The sequence below is a fragment of the Thunnus albacares genome, chromosome 17 (assembly GCF_914725855.1).
Source record: "Thunnus albacares chromosome 17, fThuAlb1.1, whole genome shotgun sequence".
In the NCBI taxonomy this organism is placed as follows: Eukaryota; Metazoa; Chordata; class Actinopteri; order Scombriformes; family Scombridae; genus Thunnus; species Thunnus albacares.
The window spans coordinates 5605642-5620784 of record NC_058122.1 but is presented as its reverse complement, the minus strand read 5'-3'; the positions used below and the strand labels follow the sequence as shown (position 1 = coordinate 5620784).

The following is a 15143-nucleotide window of genomic DNA, read 5'->3' as shown; positions in this document are numbered from 1 at the left end:
TCTTTGTTCACTGGAGCAGAACACCTCTCTGAACATGTAAGACAGGTTAGTGGTAATGATGCCACTTCACTCTCCTCCGTTCACAATGACAGTTGTCATCGTGAATCCTTGACGGATGCCAATATGATGTAATCTGCAATCTGTATTTATTCTAACAAACTGAGTCTGATACTTCTAGTTTTAACTGCAGTCTTTGGTGTTCTCATGCTGTTTTACAGACTGCAACTCCAGTTCAGGTCTGTTTATTTTACGACATCCCTGCAATACTGACAAGCTTACGAATAGGAAACAGCGTGTCTGGTGGTAGAAGCTGACAGGAAGCTTTTTGATGCTCACACTCACACATTGAGCATTGTACGGTGGCTACAGTGGTTCAAGCTGCTGCCACTTTGCCCTCTTTGGCTGAAGCTGGACCACATGAATAAATAACATGCACTACATTATAATTATTAGTTTTCTTATTCCTTCTGCAGTTGCTGTTAATCTTAAAAATATAATCGAGAGAAAGTCTGTCAAGATATTGTTCAAAAGGCTGTGAGATCATTGTTTTCAGAATTAATTTCTTTCATTGACTGAGTCGAATAAAAACTTCAAAAACACCAGTCGTTCTTTATTGTTATATAAATAATTTACTTCTTGTTACACAAGTTTTGTTCTTAATTTGTTCTCAGGTTAGTTAGGATAGAGTATAGTGCATCAAGGCTATATTTGTATATGGCGTTGTGGTCAGTATGTTGCAACTATTTCCTGTGAACCTTTGAAATGAGTGAAGTGATGTAACAGTGTGTAATATAGTAATACAATATCCAAAATATGGGATATTTCTGTGCTTTTAAAATAATTGTTTGACATTTTGTGAAATATGCGTATTTGCTTTGCTAACTATTTCATGGAATCTCTGGTGGTTGCCTGGCAACTGCTAAGAGCCAAGTAATAGTCTGACCCCCGTAAAAAAGCAAATTCTCATGTGTATACTTTGTTTTTGTACATATTAAACAAACAAGACATAACATTTATTTATAAGCATTTATTTGTAAGCCTTAGAGACGCTGCTGGCTGGATTTTGGCTAGCAGCTCCAACTCTCTGCCAGAAAGCGAATAAGTGCATTTCCCGAAATGTTGATTTCTTGCCTTAATTTGCTTCTATGCTTTTAACTATGCTAATGTTACTTGTTTTAATGCTAATGTTGAGTGCCAGGGGCCTTTTAACCCATGTTGCCTGCTGATGGTTTGGGACACACACAGCTCATTTCTCATGACCTGCTGAGCTAACTTTACACAGTCTGAGTCATAGTGTTGTTACTGCTACTAGCTGCCATTTCTCACTGGAATTCAATGTGTCATGTCAGATAGCTAGAGCTGACAGGTGGCATATGGTAAAAAACTAGAAACAGTAATTTTTCTTGAGCAAATAAATCCTGAAATCTCCATATATTATAAGCCATTATGACATGGTGGCACTGAGTTTTCTACCCGATACTGCACATGCATATTCCATTGTAAAAAGGGAAAACCAACATAATTTTCTTGCTTTAACTATGGACATGGTTTGTTACTGATTTCATCTCGTCACTTTTGATATATCCTGGATCTTATTGTGGTGTTGATGTATGGTTAATGTAGCTTTATAATGAATCTTATTGTCTGTTGCGCATTGCCTGCAGTGAGTGCCCTATGTGCCTCTGCAAAGTTGGTTTCAAAGCAGCAACAAGCACACAGCTGAATCATTATGACTGACATGTCTAGCAACATGTTAAGAGTCTAGAACATTAAGAGTATTTTTATAAGTGTAAAACAAATGTTGGACTTCATAGAGCCAATATTTGTCTTTTTGTAGGTGTGCTCTGTGTATGAGAGATGTACATGTGTGGCAGGACATACAATTTTATATGCTGCAGTGTGTAAACACCAGATGAGGAGTGCCATAGTGATTAGAAGATATCACATTTGGACAATTGTAGTGCATTGTGTGTGTGTGTGTGGGTGTTGTATGATATTAAACAAAAGTTTTCTGAATCTGAGAACAGGTGGTTGCACATCAGATATTTTGACATGATTCACTATGCAGATAACTGTTGCAGTCACCTCAGTGGTAAACAACGCTGCCTCAGGCCACAACGCTACTTATAGCTCCACTGTGGCTAAAGAGGTCAGTGGTTACAATGTTTCAAGGTCCAAGGAAATGAAAAGAATTCCTTTTTGACTTGACGTCTTGCCTGAAATAAAACATGTTCCTGCTCATGATCCTCAACTGCCTGCATGTTTGGACATGAAGGAGCGGGAGTGATCCTCAGTGAATACTGTCAATGTCCATTATCCTGTCTTTGTCCTGCCTGACTACATTCAATTCTGCCTCAACATCCTGTGTTTCTACACCAAGACTGTCCTATCTTATTTCATATTCTTCACTCATCTGTTACATGCTATATTATGATGTTACACTATATGAAAAGGCCTACCTGAAGGAAGTAGATTACCTGACCAACTGGTATCAGGACAACAAACTACTCCTGAACATCAGCAAGACTAAGGAGCTGATTGTTGACTTTGGGAAGAAGCAGGGAAGAAACTATTCCCCCTTTAATATCTACGGATCCTCAGTGGAGAGAGTGGGCAGCTTCAAGTACCTCGTACCTAGTGTCCACATCACCGAGGGCCTGACCTGGGCGCTGTATACTGACTCAGTGGTGAGAAAGGCAAGATAGAGGCTGTTTCAGCTCAGATAGCTTGAGGAAATTCCGGGTATACTCAAAATACAGAGGAATTTCTACTCCTACACCATAGAGAGCGTTCTGACGGGAAACATCACTTCTTGGCCCTGCAAAGAGTGGTTAATTTGGCTGAACATACAATAGGCGAAGCTCTACACTGCCTCAAGGATATTTACACCAGGCGTTGCAAGAATAAGGCTAGGACAATCATTAAAGATCCCAACCACCCCGATAACAGCCTTTTCTCCCTGCTGCATGGTCGGGAAGAAGGTACAGGATACACCGCCGCTAAATCATACACATATATTTATTACTTTAACTCTTTTTAATGCACCGCTTGAAGGAACTGGTGGGATTACGTTTACAATAAACTTGATTGATTGATGCCATTCAACAGTCTCTCTCATTGAGAAAGTGAATGTTGGTGATGTGACAGCTCCATATCATGACATGCTGAGATGTGTTTCGCAACCCACTGAGCTCAATCAGCTGACTGCCGCAGTGAGAGGGGGGTGTGTGAGTGGGGGACGGCACTCAAGCATAGAAAAGAGCTTCTTTTAAATCAAGATCTATGTTCACACACACATGCATACTCACACGCATGCACGTGTGCACCTATGCCAACACACACACACACACACACACACACACACACACACGCACGCACGCACGCACACACGCACACGCACACACACACACACACACACACTTTGAGCTAGAGTCAGCAGGAAATGCTATGGTGAAATCAAAGAGTGAAAATCCCCCAGCAACTCATATGTGTGTGTGTGTGTGCATGTGATGTGAAAGAAGGAAGTCAAAGAGTCTTTTAAAACATTTCCTTACTCTCTTTGGTCTCCATGTTTAAATAGATAGCAGAGTTTATGAGGGCCTTCACTAAATCTGTTCACTTTCTTTTTTCCCTCATTTTATCAATTAATCAGTTAATTAACCATATACCTACTATCCATTGCTTAAATCAGTATTTCATACTCTGTCATTACAGACTACACCATTTGACAAGATCAAGGTGTAGATTTAAACCTGCATTCATTTTTCTGGCTGCTTAGAGGCAGTGGAGCAAGTTGCAAACACAACATTGACAAAGTTGGCAAACCTGTTAGCAAACAGTTTCCTATTTACACATCCCACGGCCATGGAGCAACATTAGCATTAATTTAGAGTAATATTTCTGGACACTCTGTGAACACAAGTCCAATATTTACTATTTCATTGGCTCTCTTTTGGTCTCCACCAACTCCTGAGGGAAATATCTGCTTCTTTAGCGGCTAACTGCTCGACTGGGTTCAGCAGCTGCTCGCTAACTTTGCCTGTGGTTTGGTGCTGAGCAGTGGGATTATCAGAGCTTTCTCACTGAAAACATCTGCATCCTGTATCTGGAAACCAAATTGGTGAGAACTGTGAATGAACTGTGAGTGAATCAAAACAATAAAATCGCAGGCTGACAAACCAAAACAATGAGCTGAAAGATGCTAAAACGCTCTAGTGGAGCTCAAGGGAACTGAGTCAGAGTGTGTGCTCTATGGTTTTCATCACTACAAGCGACCTCTTTCACCTTATATATAGTAATTTGATCCATTTTTAATCTAAAAATATTGATTAGTACAGCTTTAAGAAAAAATAACATTTGGTGACTCTTTGGCCTTTCTTCCACCATCAGCCCCTAAATTTCCACATGTACACGAGTACAAATCAAAAAATCTAATCAGGCAGATTACATTAAATTTTAAGAGCATATATGCTCCCCAGAGGATCATTATTAAATATTCCATGCCTCTAAGAATAGCATCATAGTCAGTATTTTAATTTCATCTGCCACAGAGGAAAGTGCCTCAAGAAAGAGTCCTTGTACACGGTCTCCAACACAACTGACATCAACTAAGAAACTTTGAAAGCTACAAAACCAATACTTTTTTACACAACAGGTTGGTGCCACATAATAGTTAATATCACTTCTTCTAACGTGTGTAATGGTGACAATTTTGTAAATTACTGCTCCACTGAGGAGATATTATCACCCTGACTGTGAGTGTTGAAAACTAACTCACCTTTATTGGCTCAGTGCTGAATTTAATCTTCCTATTGACTGGGGCAGGCTCCTCTTCCTCTGGAAGGCCCGCAATTTCGGAGCAGCTGCTCTCTGGCTGGTATGCCTCCTCATCTTCCTCATCTTCCTCATCGTCCAACTGGCTGCCTCCAGAGTCCTCCTCACCGAGCCCGCTGTACGCACTGATATCCACCAGATCCCCCTCCGAGTAATCCTCCTTCCTCGAGCCATCTTCATCGTTCTCCTCCTCCTCTTCCTCTTCCTCCCCCCCCCTCTCAGAGTCCCCTTCTTTCTCCTCCGAAGAAGGGGAGAAAGTTGGAGGCTCTTTTTCTCCATTTTCCAGTGAGGCATGAACCACGGCCTGCACCAGCCTGGCTCCAGCGTCAGACCCCCCAGTGGAGCCGTCCTGCTCTGCAGCTTGCCGCTCCCGCTCTGGGGCAGCCATGGTACTTGACCCCCTGGCTTCAGTCGTTGCTGGCTGGGCCTCCAATTCTGGTTTAGCCTCTGAAGAGGAGGAAGTGACAGCTAATGAGGACGATGAGGAGTGGGAGGAGCTGGAGAGCTTGTCTCCTGACTGTCCGAACGCCTCCTTCTCCTCACTTGTTACCGCTCCTCCTATGCTCACTTCTGGAAGCTCTGCTGCCTGGGCGCTCACACCTCCTGCTGTCACCTCCTCTCGGTCCTCTTTACCTGGAGGGACCACCTTCGCCTGAGAGAGAAAGAGACAGAGAGATAATCTAATCATTATGGTTTTGGGTTCACACACTTTATTTCAACTAGCTTCCTTTTCTTCTATCACAGTTTGTGATTTCCTTCATCTAAGGGACTTTTCCCTCACGTTAAGCAAATTCTTCTCACCTTCCTCCCACCAGCCTCTGCTCTTGCGGGAGGTTTGGGCTTTGGTGCCAGGGCAGGTCCTGACCGGCGTTTGGGGAGGTAGAGATTGTTTTGCAGTTCGCCCTTCTCGAACACAGCACTGAGCTGGCTCACGGTGGGGCTGACAGCGTCATCGGGCCCCATTGCAGCTGCAGCAGCAGGAAGAGTAGCGGGAGCAGGAACAGGAGGGTCGTCCAGCCGGTCGAGAGCCTCAGTGGAACCATTAAAACGAGCCACAACATCCAGACGGCTGTCCTGGAAACCTGACGCCCGCTCCTTCTTCAGCAAGATCCGGTTGGTGGCTGCTTGCTTCTCCTGTAGGAGACAAAAACAATCAATCAGATGGCCAAAAGCTTTAATCAGACTTAATCATGAATGTCTGTACCAAATTTTGTGTTCATCCATTCAGTAGATGACAAGCTATTTCACTGAACAAGTGAGAGATTTGACCTGCTAGTGGCAATGGAAGAAAAGTCGGCTGATCAACTAAGGCAGTAGAGAAATGATTCCCTACTCACAGCAATCTATCCAATAATTTTTAAGATATTTCACCCTGAACTGCATATGTCAACCACATGATGGCACTACAGGAAAAGTCAAGGAATCGCAAAAATCAATAGGATTCATCCTCTGGGGACCAATACATCCAAATGTTGTTCAGATAGTACAGTCTTTATCAACATGACCAACCCATCGATAGACAGACGGACCGACATACAGAGTCACACTGCTAGGACAGCTAAACATCAAACACACAATTAAGTAAAACAAAGATGCTTCTGACCTGTAGAGTCCGCTGTTCAAAGATCCTCCTGGTTTCCTGGAGCTTGGAGAAACCCCCGCCCTCCCCCCCTGCTTTGGAGTCAAAACGGTTGACCCTCTCTGAGACTGTGCCTCCAAGTTTGAGCAGAGCGCTGTGGTCGACGTTCTCGTTGAGGCTTGATGCCCTCGGCAGAGACAGTTTCACCGCCTGCTCTTTATCTGACAATGACAGGAATGTCAATTGTGAATCTTGTTGAAAGAAAAAAAAAGGAAAGAGAGAGGTTTGTTAAAGAAAAAAAAATCACACAATTTGGGTATTATTGCAAAGGTTTTGGCTAACAATTATGTTGACATTGTACTTAACAAGTAACAAGCAATCACACAAAGTGTTGGTGTGTATTGCCCTCATGGACTTTGACGTTTCACTGTGTTCCCTGATCTCACCAATTACTTTAGTGGGTAAAATGTTACCATGTTTGTTGCCATTTGCCACTTTTCTTTCACGTTCAAAGGTTTTCACCCAAAATATTCCAAATTATTTTAAGAACACAGCAATTTAAAGAAGTAACCCTGGTAACCAAGTTTGGCTGAGGTTGCTGGAGTTCCTCAAATCCAATAAAGAGCAGAACACAGTACATATAACCTGTAGCCCCACAGAATAATGTAGTTAGCTAATGATATGCTAACTCTTGCCTTGGAAACGGTTACTACGGTAGGTAGTAAGCTAGTTAGCAGGACATGCTAATATAAATGTAGTTTACGTTGGAGCAGACAAACACTGTTTAATCCATTCCTAACACTTTTCTTATTGTGTTTTTGGAGAAAGCTTGAAAATCCAGCTATGCCTAAACACAGTTACTAAGTTATGATTGGACAATTACTATTTGAGGGTATAATCATAATCATCATGATTTTATAGTTATCATTTTCCTCACATTGTTAATTTTAAAGGCTTGGACAAAAAATCTAAGTGGTGAAGTGCCTTACCAATCATTTTGGCTCCATCCTCCTCATCACCAGGAGACTGCATCTGCATAAACATGTTCTTGATGCGGTGAACGTTTGATCCATATCTCCGGCCCCTTGCGGTTGGGCGGGGCAGAGGTGCAGGCTTTGAGGCAGGGTCAGAGCCTCCATTGGCGGCATTGTTGAGGTGGTCAGTGGCCTTCTTCAGCGCTGCCAGCCCTGCCTCATAGGCATTGCGGTGTGGCGAGGGACTCCTTAAATTCGAGCTCCCACTTCCTCCACTACTCCCACCAGAGGCCCCGTTGCCCCCCGTGGCCGACGGGGGCTCAGTCTTCATCATATTTGGTAAATCAAATGTCCCCTGGTGAACAGCAGGTCAGCAGGAAGGAAGGTGGCAGCATCCTGGAGCTGTATGATATTCACCTCCTGGAACACACAGAGAAACAGACAGATTAATGGTTTATATTTATGATTCATCGTTTCTGTAATATCTAAACAAATACCACAGATGAGTTACCATGACCCAAAGCAATATCTTGAAACTTCTGCCTTAGTCTGATGAGCAACCAACAAACCAAAAATATATTTATCATATTTGAAATTATATGAAATAGAAATGGTTTTTGTAAAGCTGGAAACCACAAATATCTGTTGTTTTTAGGTTACTGAAAACAACCAATATCTGTTGTTTTAGGGTTTTTAGGTTACTCCAGGTAAAACTGATTATTTGATCTGCAGAAATAATGAAATGAGTTCATTAATCAATTAGTTGACCAACAGAAAATTAACAGACAACATTTTAAAAGATCAATTAAATGCTTTAGGTCATTAATCAAGATAAAAATGCAAAATATTCACTGGTTCCAGCTTCTCAAATGTTGCTTTTTTGCTGTGTTTATTTCTATACAATTGTACATAATTGAGTATGGGCAACAAGCAAACTGAAGACATCACCTTCTGCATTTGGAACTTGACTAAACTGATTAATCATAAAAATTCAATCATTTTTAAGCAGAAGTGCCAAACGGACTCCACTGACTCCAGCTTCTCAAATGTCAATCATTACAGAAGTTGGGGTCTTTGTATAAGACTGCAGGACAACAGCCGGAAGGAGAGAAAAGACAGTTGGGTTTAAACTTTGACAAAAAAAAAAAAATAAAATAAAATAATAATAAAAAAATATATACATATATACACATGCAGAAAATAGGCACCATATAGCCTCACAACTGCCTCACTGTGTATTTCATAACACCCACATGGCACTCCAGCAGCCGTCAGAATAATCCAATTAAAATGATGACGCACTCTGACCTCACGTGTCTTGTGTGTCTTCATGTTGTTGCTCTGACAGCCAAACTTGCTTTGTGACAAAGTCAGTGCATGAATACAGAGCACTCTAGTGGTCCCCAGATATCAAAGTGTTTTCTCATGATCACAATCTAATTTACTGGCTGATTGCGTTTGCAGTTTCTGCTGTCAGTCTGTGCTATAGTAACACCTGATGTTTTCATCAGCCCTGATTTCGAATTCTGCATTTTATGTCAGCAAATAAGCAATGACACCAAACACACAATTGATAATTGGGTACCTTGATACCTACAGTAACACCTCAATAGATAAATATGAGCAGACGCAGAAAAATATGGTTTAGTAAAATTTCAAATTAGCGGACTTCAGCAGGTTGATACTGAAATGTGACCTCACCACAAAGGTTGAAACAACAGACGATCTTATCTAGGAGAAATTTCAAGAAAATGTTTATTACATCATGAATTAATTAAACAATCATTGGAAAAGAGCAGCAGCTATGGGTGAGCTCATGTTCCATCTCTCTGAGCATATTAGGGGCTCTGATTAGCAGCTTTTCCCTAAAAATTCTCAAATTTCATTATTTTCTTTGCTCACTGCCTTTCAGTGATTTGATGTTGTGCTAGCAGTTTTGTGACCAGCTGATAAAACTCAAGAAAGCAAGTTTAGCAAAGCAAATACCTTAAGGGAATAGTTTGACATTTTGGGAAATACACTCTATACACTTTTTTTGCTTTCCTGCCGAGAGTTAGATGAGAAAATTGATACCATGCTCACACAAAGCTACAGGTAGCAGTCTGTTAGCTTTGCACACACTGGAAACATAGGGGGAAACAACCAGCCTGGCTCTGAATTAACATGTGTTAATATATAATGTATATATAACATATGTGTTAAGCTCACAAATTAACATGTTGTATCTAATCTGTTTAATCTGTAAAAAAAAAGCGTAAATCCGGCACATTGTAATTTGGAATGAATGAATGAACCTTTATTGATCCCTACAGGGGAAATTCACTTGTTACAGCAGCTCAAAATTAGAAGAAAAAGTGAGATGAATAAGATAAGATAATAAGATAAAATATAAATAAAAACTAAACTAGAGGACTACATATACATATACACACTACACACACCTGTCACATATACAGATATAACCTGCAGTAGTAATACACACATGGTGTATAGCTTTGTCCTGAAATATTGCACTGGAAATTGGATAATTGCATAAAAGAAAAAAACGGTATAAAATTTTATTGCACAAGAGTGAAACATAAAATAAATCTGATGTTAAATAAATGACAAAAAGATAAATGAATAAATAAGGTATATTGCCTTAGATATATTATGCTAAGTAGCTGTGATGTTATAAGTGGTGGATGACGGAGACAACATCACTGTGACAGTATGCTGCTGTTAAACAGTCTGACTGCCTTTGGAACAAAGGACCTGTGGTAGCACTCCTTCTGACGCTGTAGGTGTAGCGGTCGGTTGCTGAAGGTGTTGTCAAAGACTGATGACAGCTTGGCTAACATCTTCATCTCATTACTATGGAATCTAGAGGACAGTCAAGGATAGAGCGAGCCCTCTTAACCAGTTTACTGAGTCTTTTTCTGTCCCTATCTGTGTTTCCACCTCTCCAGCAGACCACTGCGTATAAGACTGCTGATGCTACCACATGACACCACAGTGTCATAAAAAGTTCTTCACAGTGTCCTGCTCACTCCACAGGACCTCAGTCTCCTCAGCATATGGAGACGACTTTGTCCCTTTTTGTACAGGACATCTGTGTTGTCTGACCAGTCCAGTTTATTGTTGAGGTGATCATGCAGGTATTTATACGCTCCCAAGATCTCAATATCCAGTCCCTGGATGTTCACTGGTGTAGTGTGGGACATCTTCGTGTGTAAGTCTATTACCATCTCCTTTGTCTTGCTGGTATTGAGGCCAAGGTGACTGAGCTCACACCAGTCGACAAAGTCCTTGATGACCTCTCTGTATTCCTGTTCATTCCCTTCTGATACACATCCGACGATGGATGTACCATCAGAGAACTTCTGGAGGTGACAGTCACCTGTGTTATATCTGAGGTCCAATATGTACAGGGTGAACAGAAAAGGAGAAAGCACTGTACCCTGAGGGGCCCCGTAATGGGAGTTTATGGGCCAATTCTTGGGCGGGAACAGTGTATTTGTGGGGTCTCCACCAGTTGACTGGCAACCTCACGGTGACAATAAAACTCCAGTATTAGTGAGCTTTAAAAAGGTGCTTGTAGGCAAATTTTGTTACCTTTGAAGAGAGCCAGGCTTGTCTTTGTGCTAAGCTAGCTTAACTGGCTGCTGGGGTTAGCTTCATGTTTATCGTACAGACTTGAGAGTGGTGTCTTCTCATCTAACTTTAGGGCAAGAAAGCAAATATCGATATTCCTTAACTGGAGCACTACTCGGAACAAAAACAACCTTATAGTCTATGGCAGTAACTATAAAAACTGAACAATTAGCATTAGGAGACATGAACAAAGAGAACCACCTGCCTAAACGCAAACTTCATCTCCAATAGGTGAGCAGAACTCCACAGCAAACAGGACTAAGTAACATGGCCACTAATAAAACACTGGTGTAGCCATTTGCCATTTTAAATGTTAAATGAAAAATAAATGGTTTTGTAACTCAGATAATCAAATATGGACAGAACCAGAGACACATGTCATTTTCCCAACAGAGTCAGACTGCAGGATTTGTGCGACAATTCACAGTTGAGGTGTGAAGATTGAGACTGCAGTTTGAGTTAAATTGTCACAATGATACAACATGTAGCCTACTTCATTTTAGTAATTGGACACTCCTCAATACAGAACAAACACAAATCTGAAGTACAGCCTTTCCTTGCAATTTGTCTCTTTGAGTCAAAACAAGAAAAACTAGAGTCACATTTTCCACTCTGGTTCAGACCAAAGACTGACATGGTGGTGTCCTGTAACAGCATCGTGTGATGTCATCATAAATTAATGGTGCGTTTGGTTGGTCCTCATCAGTCAGAAATTTACAAGTTCACCACAGATTGCCCAAAACAAATTGGTACATGACAGTGACATTTTCCAGTAGCTCTTCAGACCTGTGGTTGTGTCAGCTACTCCATGGTGAACATCCAGTAAAGGAATGATGTGGCTACATTATAATGTTCAAAACAAGCCTAATGTGAGATAACCTTGATGACATCATCAGGGTTATTTTCTCAAACTATAGAAAGCTCCCTATAGAACCACAAAGGACCGGTTACATAGTACTCCTTAACAAGTAAACTAATCTTCCTGTGTAAAATCTGTGGAGCGCATCTTTAAACTATCTGCAGATTCATCTATAATAAAAAATATTATTCTCGTTATTGATCAATCTGCACATATTTTCTTGATTAGGCCTAATTGATAAAGTTTTGGTCTATAAAATGTCAGAAAATAGTGAACAATGCTCATTTGAATTTTCTAGACCCCAAAGTAACGTCTTCAAGTTGCTCGTTTGTCTGACAAACAGCAAATCCTCATAACCAAGATGCTAGAACTAGAAAGAAATGTATGACATTTTTGCTTTAAAAGAACAATAATGATCAGTCTTTAATTTCCGAAAATTGAGCCTAATCTCTGTTCATTCGTCAGTATAGCAACCACCAGTGCAAACACTGCAGTAATACGCATCTGTAATGAAAGTGGATAAAACATAGTGGATCATGTTGCTGCTTGTCTGGTAGTTTACATCCTTTTCCATGGCAACACTAACAAACTGGATGTTGCCAAGAAATGGTTAGCTGAATAAAATAGTCTAAACTTGCACACTGTTGCATTCTGAAAAATGTAGAAAAGGCCGTTTATGTTCCTGGCTGGCTCCACACACCGACTCCAGATGGCACTGCTGACCACGGTGGGACACACACACACACACACACACACACACACACACACACAAAGTGCAACCCAACTATGTCTTGTGACAGTGTCTTGCCAAATAGTAGATTCACACACAGATCATGTGAACTTAAGTGAGCAAATCCAATGTAAAGCAAATAACCTTTACAGGCGCCTCCATAAAGATAGACAGACACACACACACACAGACACACACACACACACACACACACACACACACACAGCTAAAACAGCTCTTGGCCTTTGCCTTTTATTGTTAAGATGAATCTAGTAGCTCCTGGTCTAACTGATAAACACACAGCTGAAACGCACAGATCAAACAAACCAAATCTCTCCATGACTTCATCTCAGCATGACTGACTATCCGCCTCTATCTGCTCCTACCAGTTAAGAATCAATGAAAAAATAGCTAAATACAACATGAGCATCAGCCAAAACTTCTTTTTTCTCTGTTCATCTTTCCAACAACAACTGCGTATGTCTCTCTGCTACCCATAATCCTTTGCCGTTTTGGGACGCTTCCTGCGATTTGGTTGGGATTACGTTCTCAGTCCCAACAAACTGCTGCACCACACTTTTCTTGTTTGAGGATGGAGACATTTTCATGCATTTGATGAACGGCATCACTCTTACCTGGCCAAAACATATAAATGAAAAGGATGATGCTGGTTTATTACAATCTGGGTTTTACATGAACTAATCTGATTCATTTTCTGTTAAAATCAACATGTGTGAAATTATTATTTTTCCAGCTTAATCTACCCAAACCTTCCAGATAAGCAGTAAATCTATCATTCACCTCCTGTAACCTAAAATATGACAGACATCACATCACAATCACTGCCCACCTGCACCAATAATCCTCAGCATATGGAGGTAAATGACTATTGATTGATAATCTATTGATGGGAGGCCCCTGAACAGCCTCTCCCTTCACTAAATGCAGGCCACACTACACACAAACAGCTGAGCCTCTGTTTTTCTCAATGACCGGTGTGAAGATGTGTGAAGCGTTTGAGTAGTTATGGCAAAAAAAAATGACCTTGTCTCGTCGTTGTGTATATCTGGTCTGGACTCTAACACCTGTCTTTGTTTGTGTGTGCGTGCGTGTGTGTGTGTGTGTGTGTGTGTGTGTGTGTGTGCATATTCATCAGTATGGTCAACACAGACACTGCAGCCACTAATGTAGATGCCCCTACAGACATGACTAATGCAAGTCTCCATGCCTGCACAGCATCTCTGTATCACTGCGTGTCAATGTGCGTCACACACACATAATATTCAACAGAAGGCACATTATGGCAACTACAATGACTCCATCTATTCACACGACAATCCCTGCATCTGTGAAGGAAACTCCCAGGCCTGGCCTAGTGCAGAGCTTCATTCTGGCAGACACACACTGCATGCTCCTGCTGCTGCTGCTGCTGCTGGCTAGAAAGAAGCTTTGTTGGCATACCCGACATATGCTGTTCGCTCCTAACTTCCATTCAAAAACATAGTCTTTATTGTGGCGTTGCTTTTCGAGCAAATATAAGCATAACCAAATATTTTTAAACAGCTACTGTGAATCATTATATATCAACCATTAATTCGGCGTGCAAATAACACACAGTGCAGCGTCAACTACAGTTAAAACATCAACTATTATTTGTGGTTCGCGTGTTGCCCCCGTAGTCCCCTTCCGCCAAAATACACCTTAGCGGAAGGCGACGTGCGCGGTGGTCGCGCATCAAGATTGGATTTTAATTTGGATTAAGATGGGTTTGATAAATCACTCCAATGCCGAATATGCGAAAAAGCCTCGGTGGATCAGAATAAGTCTTAGTTCACATTATGTGAGGTGTTTTTCTCTGCAGGTAAACACAGATATTTAAAACAGCAAGTTTTGTTACGGAGTTTGGTGTGACGCGCTTAGAAGCAGAGAGAATGGGGTTCGGGCATTCCGGATGTGTGTTTCTCCAATCACGTCGTTACAAAACAGCAAATACCGACATTAGCAGTAAACAGTCATAGTTGTGTCTATGTTATTACGTGTCACCGGCAGGTTTAGGACTCAGAGGCATGTCTATAGGTGGCAGGCCCTGCTGGGTGTCTGTCTGCTGCGCTGCGCTGCGCCGCGTCGCTTCCTTCCTGCAGCCTCTCCTCTTTGATAGACAAACAGCAGATTTTAACGCACTCTGAACAATGTCAAAGACTGAGACCATCTGAGTCTTTCAGCGCCGCTTCGCTCCGTCATTCATACCTGATTTTCCAGTCTGTCGGAAGCAGCCCGGTGCCGTTAGGATCCGCTGTGGAGACAGTCCATTGTCCTGCTGCTGCTGATTCCTCCTGCGAGCGAACAGACTGAGTGCCTGCCTCTCCTCTGCTCCTCCCTCTCCTCCTCCCCCCTCCCATCATCTGTTTTCCTCCATCCCTCTCTCTCCTCCTCACCCCTACTCCTCTGCGTCCTTTCTCTCGTCCTCCTCTCTCCTCTTTTTGATGCCTTTTTCCTCTCTCCAACCCTCTTCATACCTTCTTGATTCTCTCCTAC

At 41.7% G+C, this 15143-nt stretch overlaps 1 protein-coding gene across 2 annotated transcripts in view; it reads right to left on the bottom strand.

Moving 5' to 3' along the window:
• LOC122967024 (neurabin-2-like) overlaps positions 1 to 14975 on the bottom strand; it is a 36691-nt gene extending 21716 nt beyond the window's left edge. The window contains exons 1-5 of one of the 2 annotated variants that reach the window (XM_044331389.1): positions 14856 to 14975; positions 7402 to 7806; positions 6437 to 6663; positions 5635 to 5967; positions 4778 to 5485 (exon numbers count right to left, since the gene is read on the bottom strand). In XM_044331389.1, coding sequence (XP_044187324.1) covers positions 4778 to 5485; positions 5635 to 5967; positions 6437 to 6663; positions 7402 to 7720 — 1587 coding nt within the window. In that variant the 5' untranslated portion in view covers positions 7721 to 7806; positions 14856 to 14975. The remainder of the gene's footprint in view (positions 1 to 4777; positions 5486 to 5634; positions 5968 to 6436; positions 6664 to 7401; positions 7807 to 14855) is intronic. The other variant, XM_044331390.1, reaches the window with a different exon arrangement.
• Between the last annotated feature and the right edge of the window lie 168 nt (positions 14976 to 15143).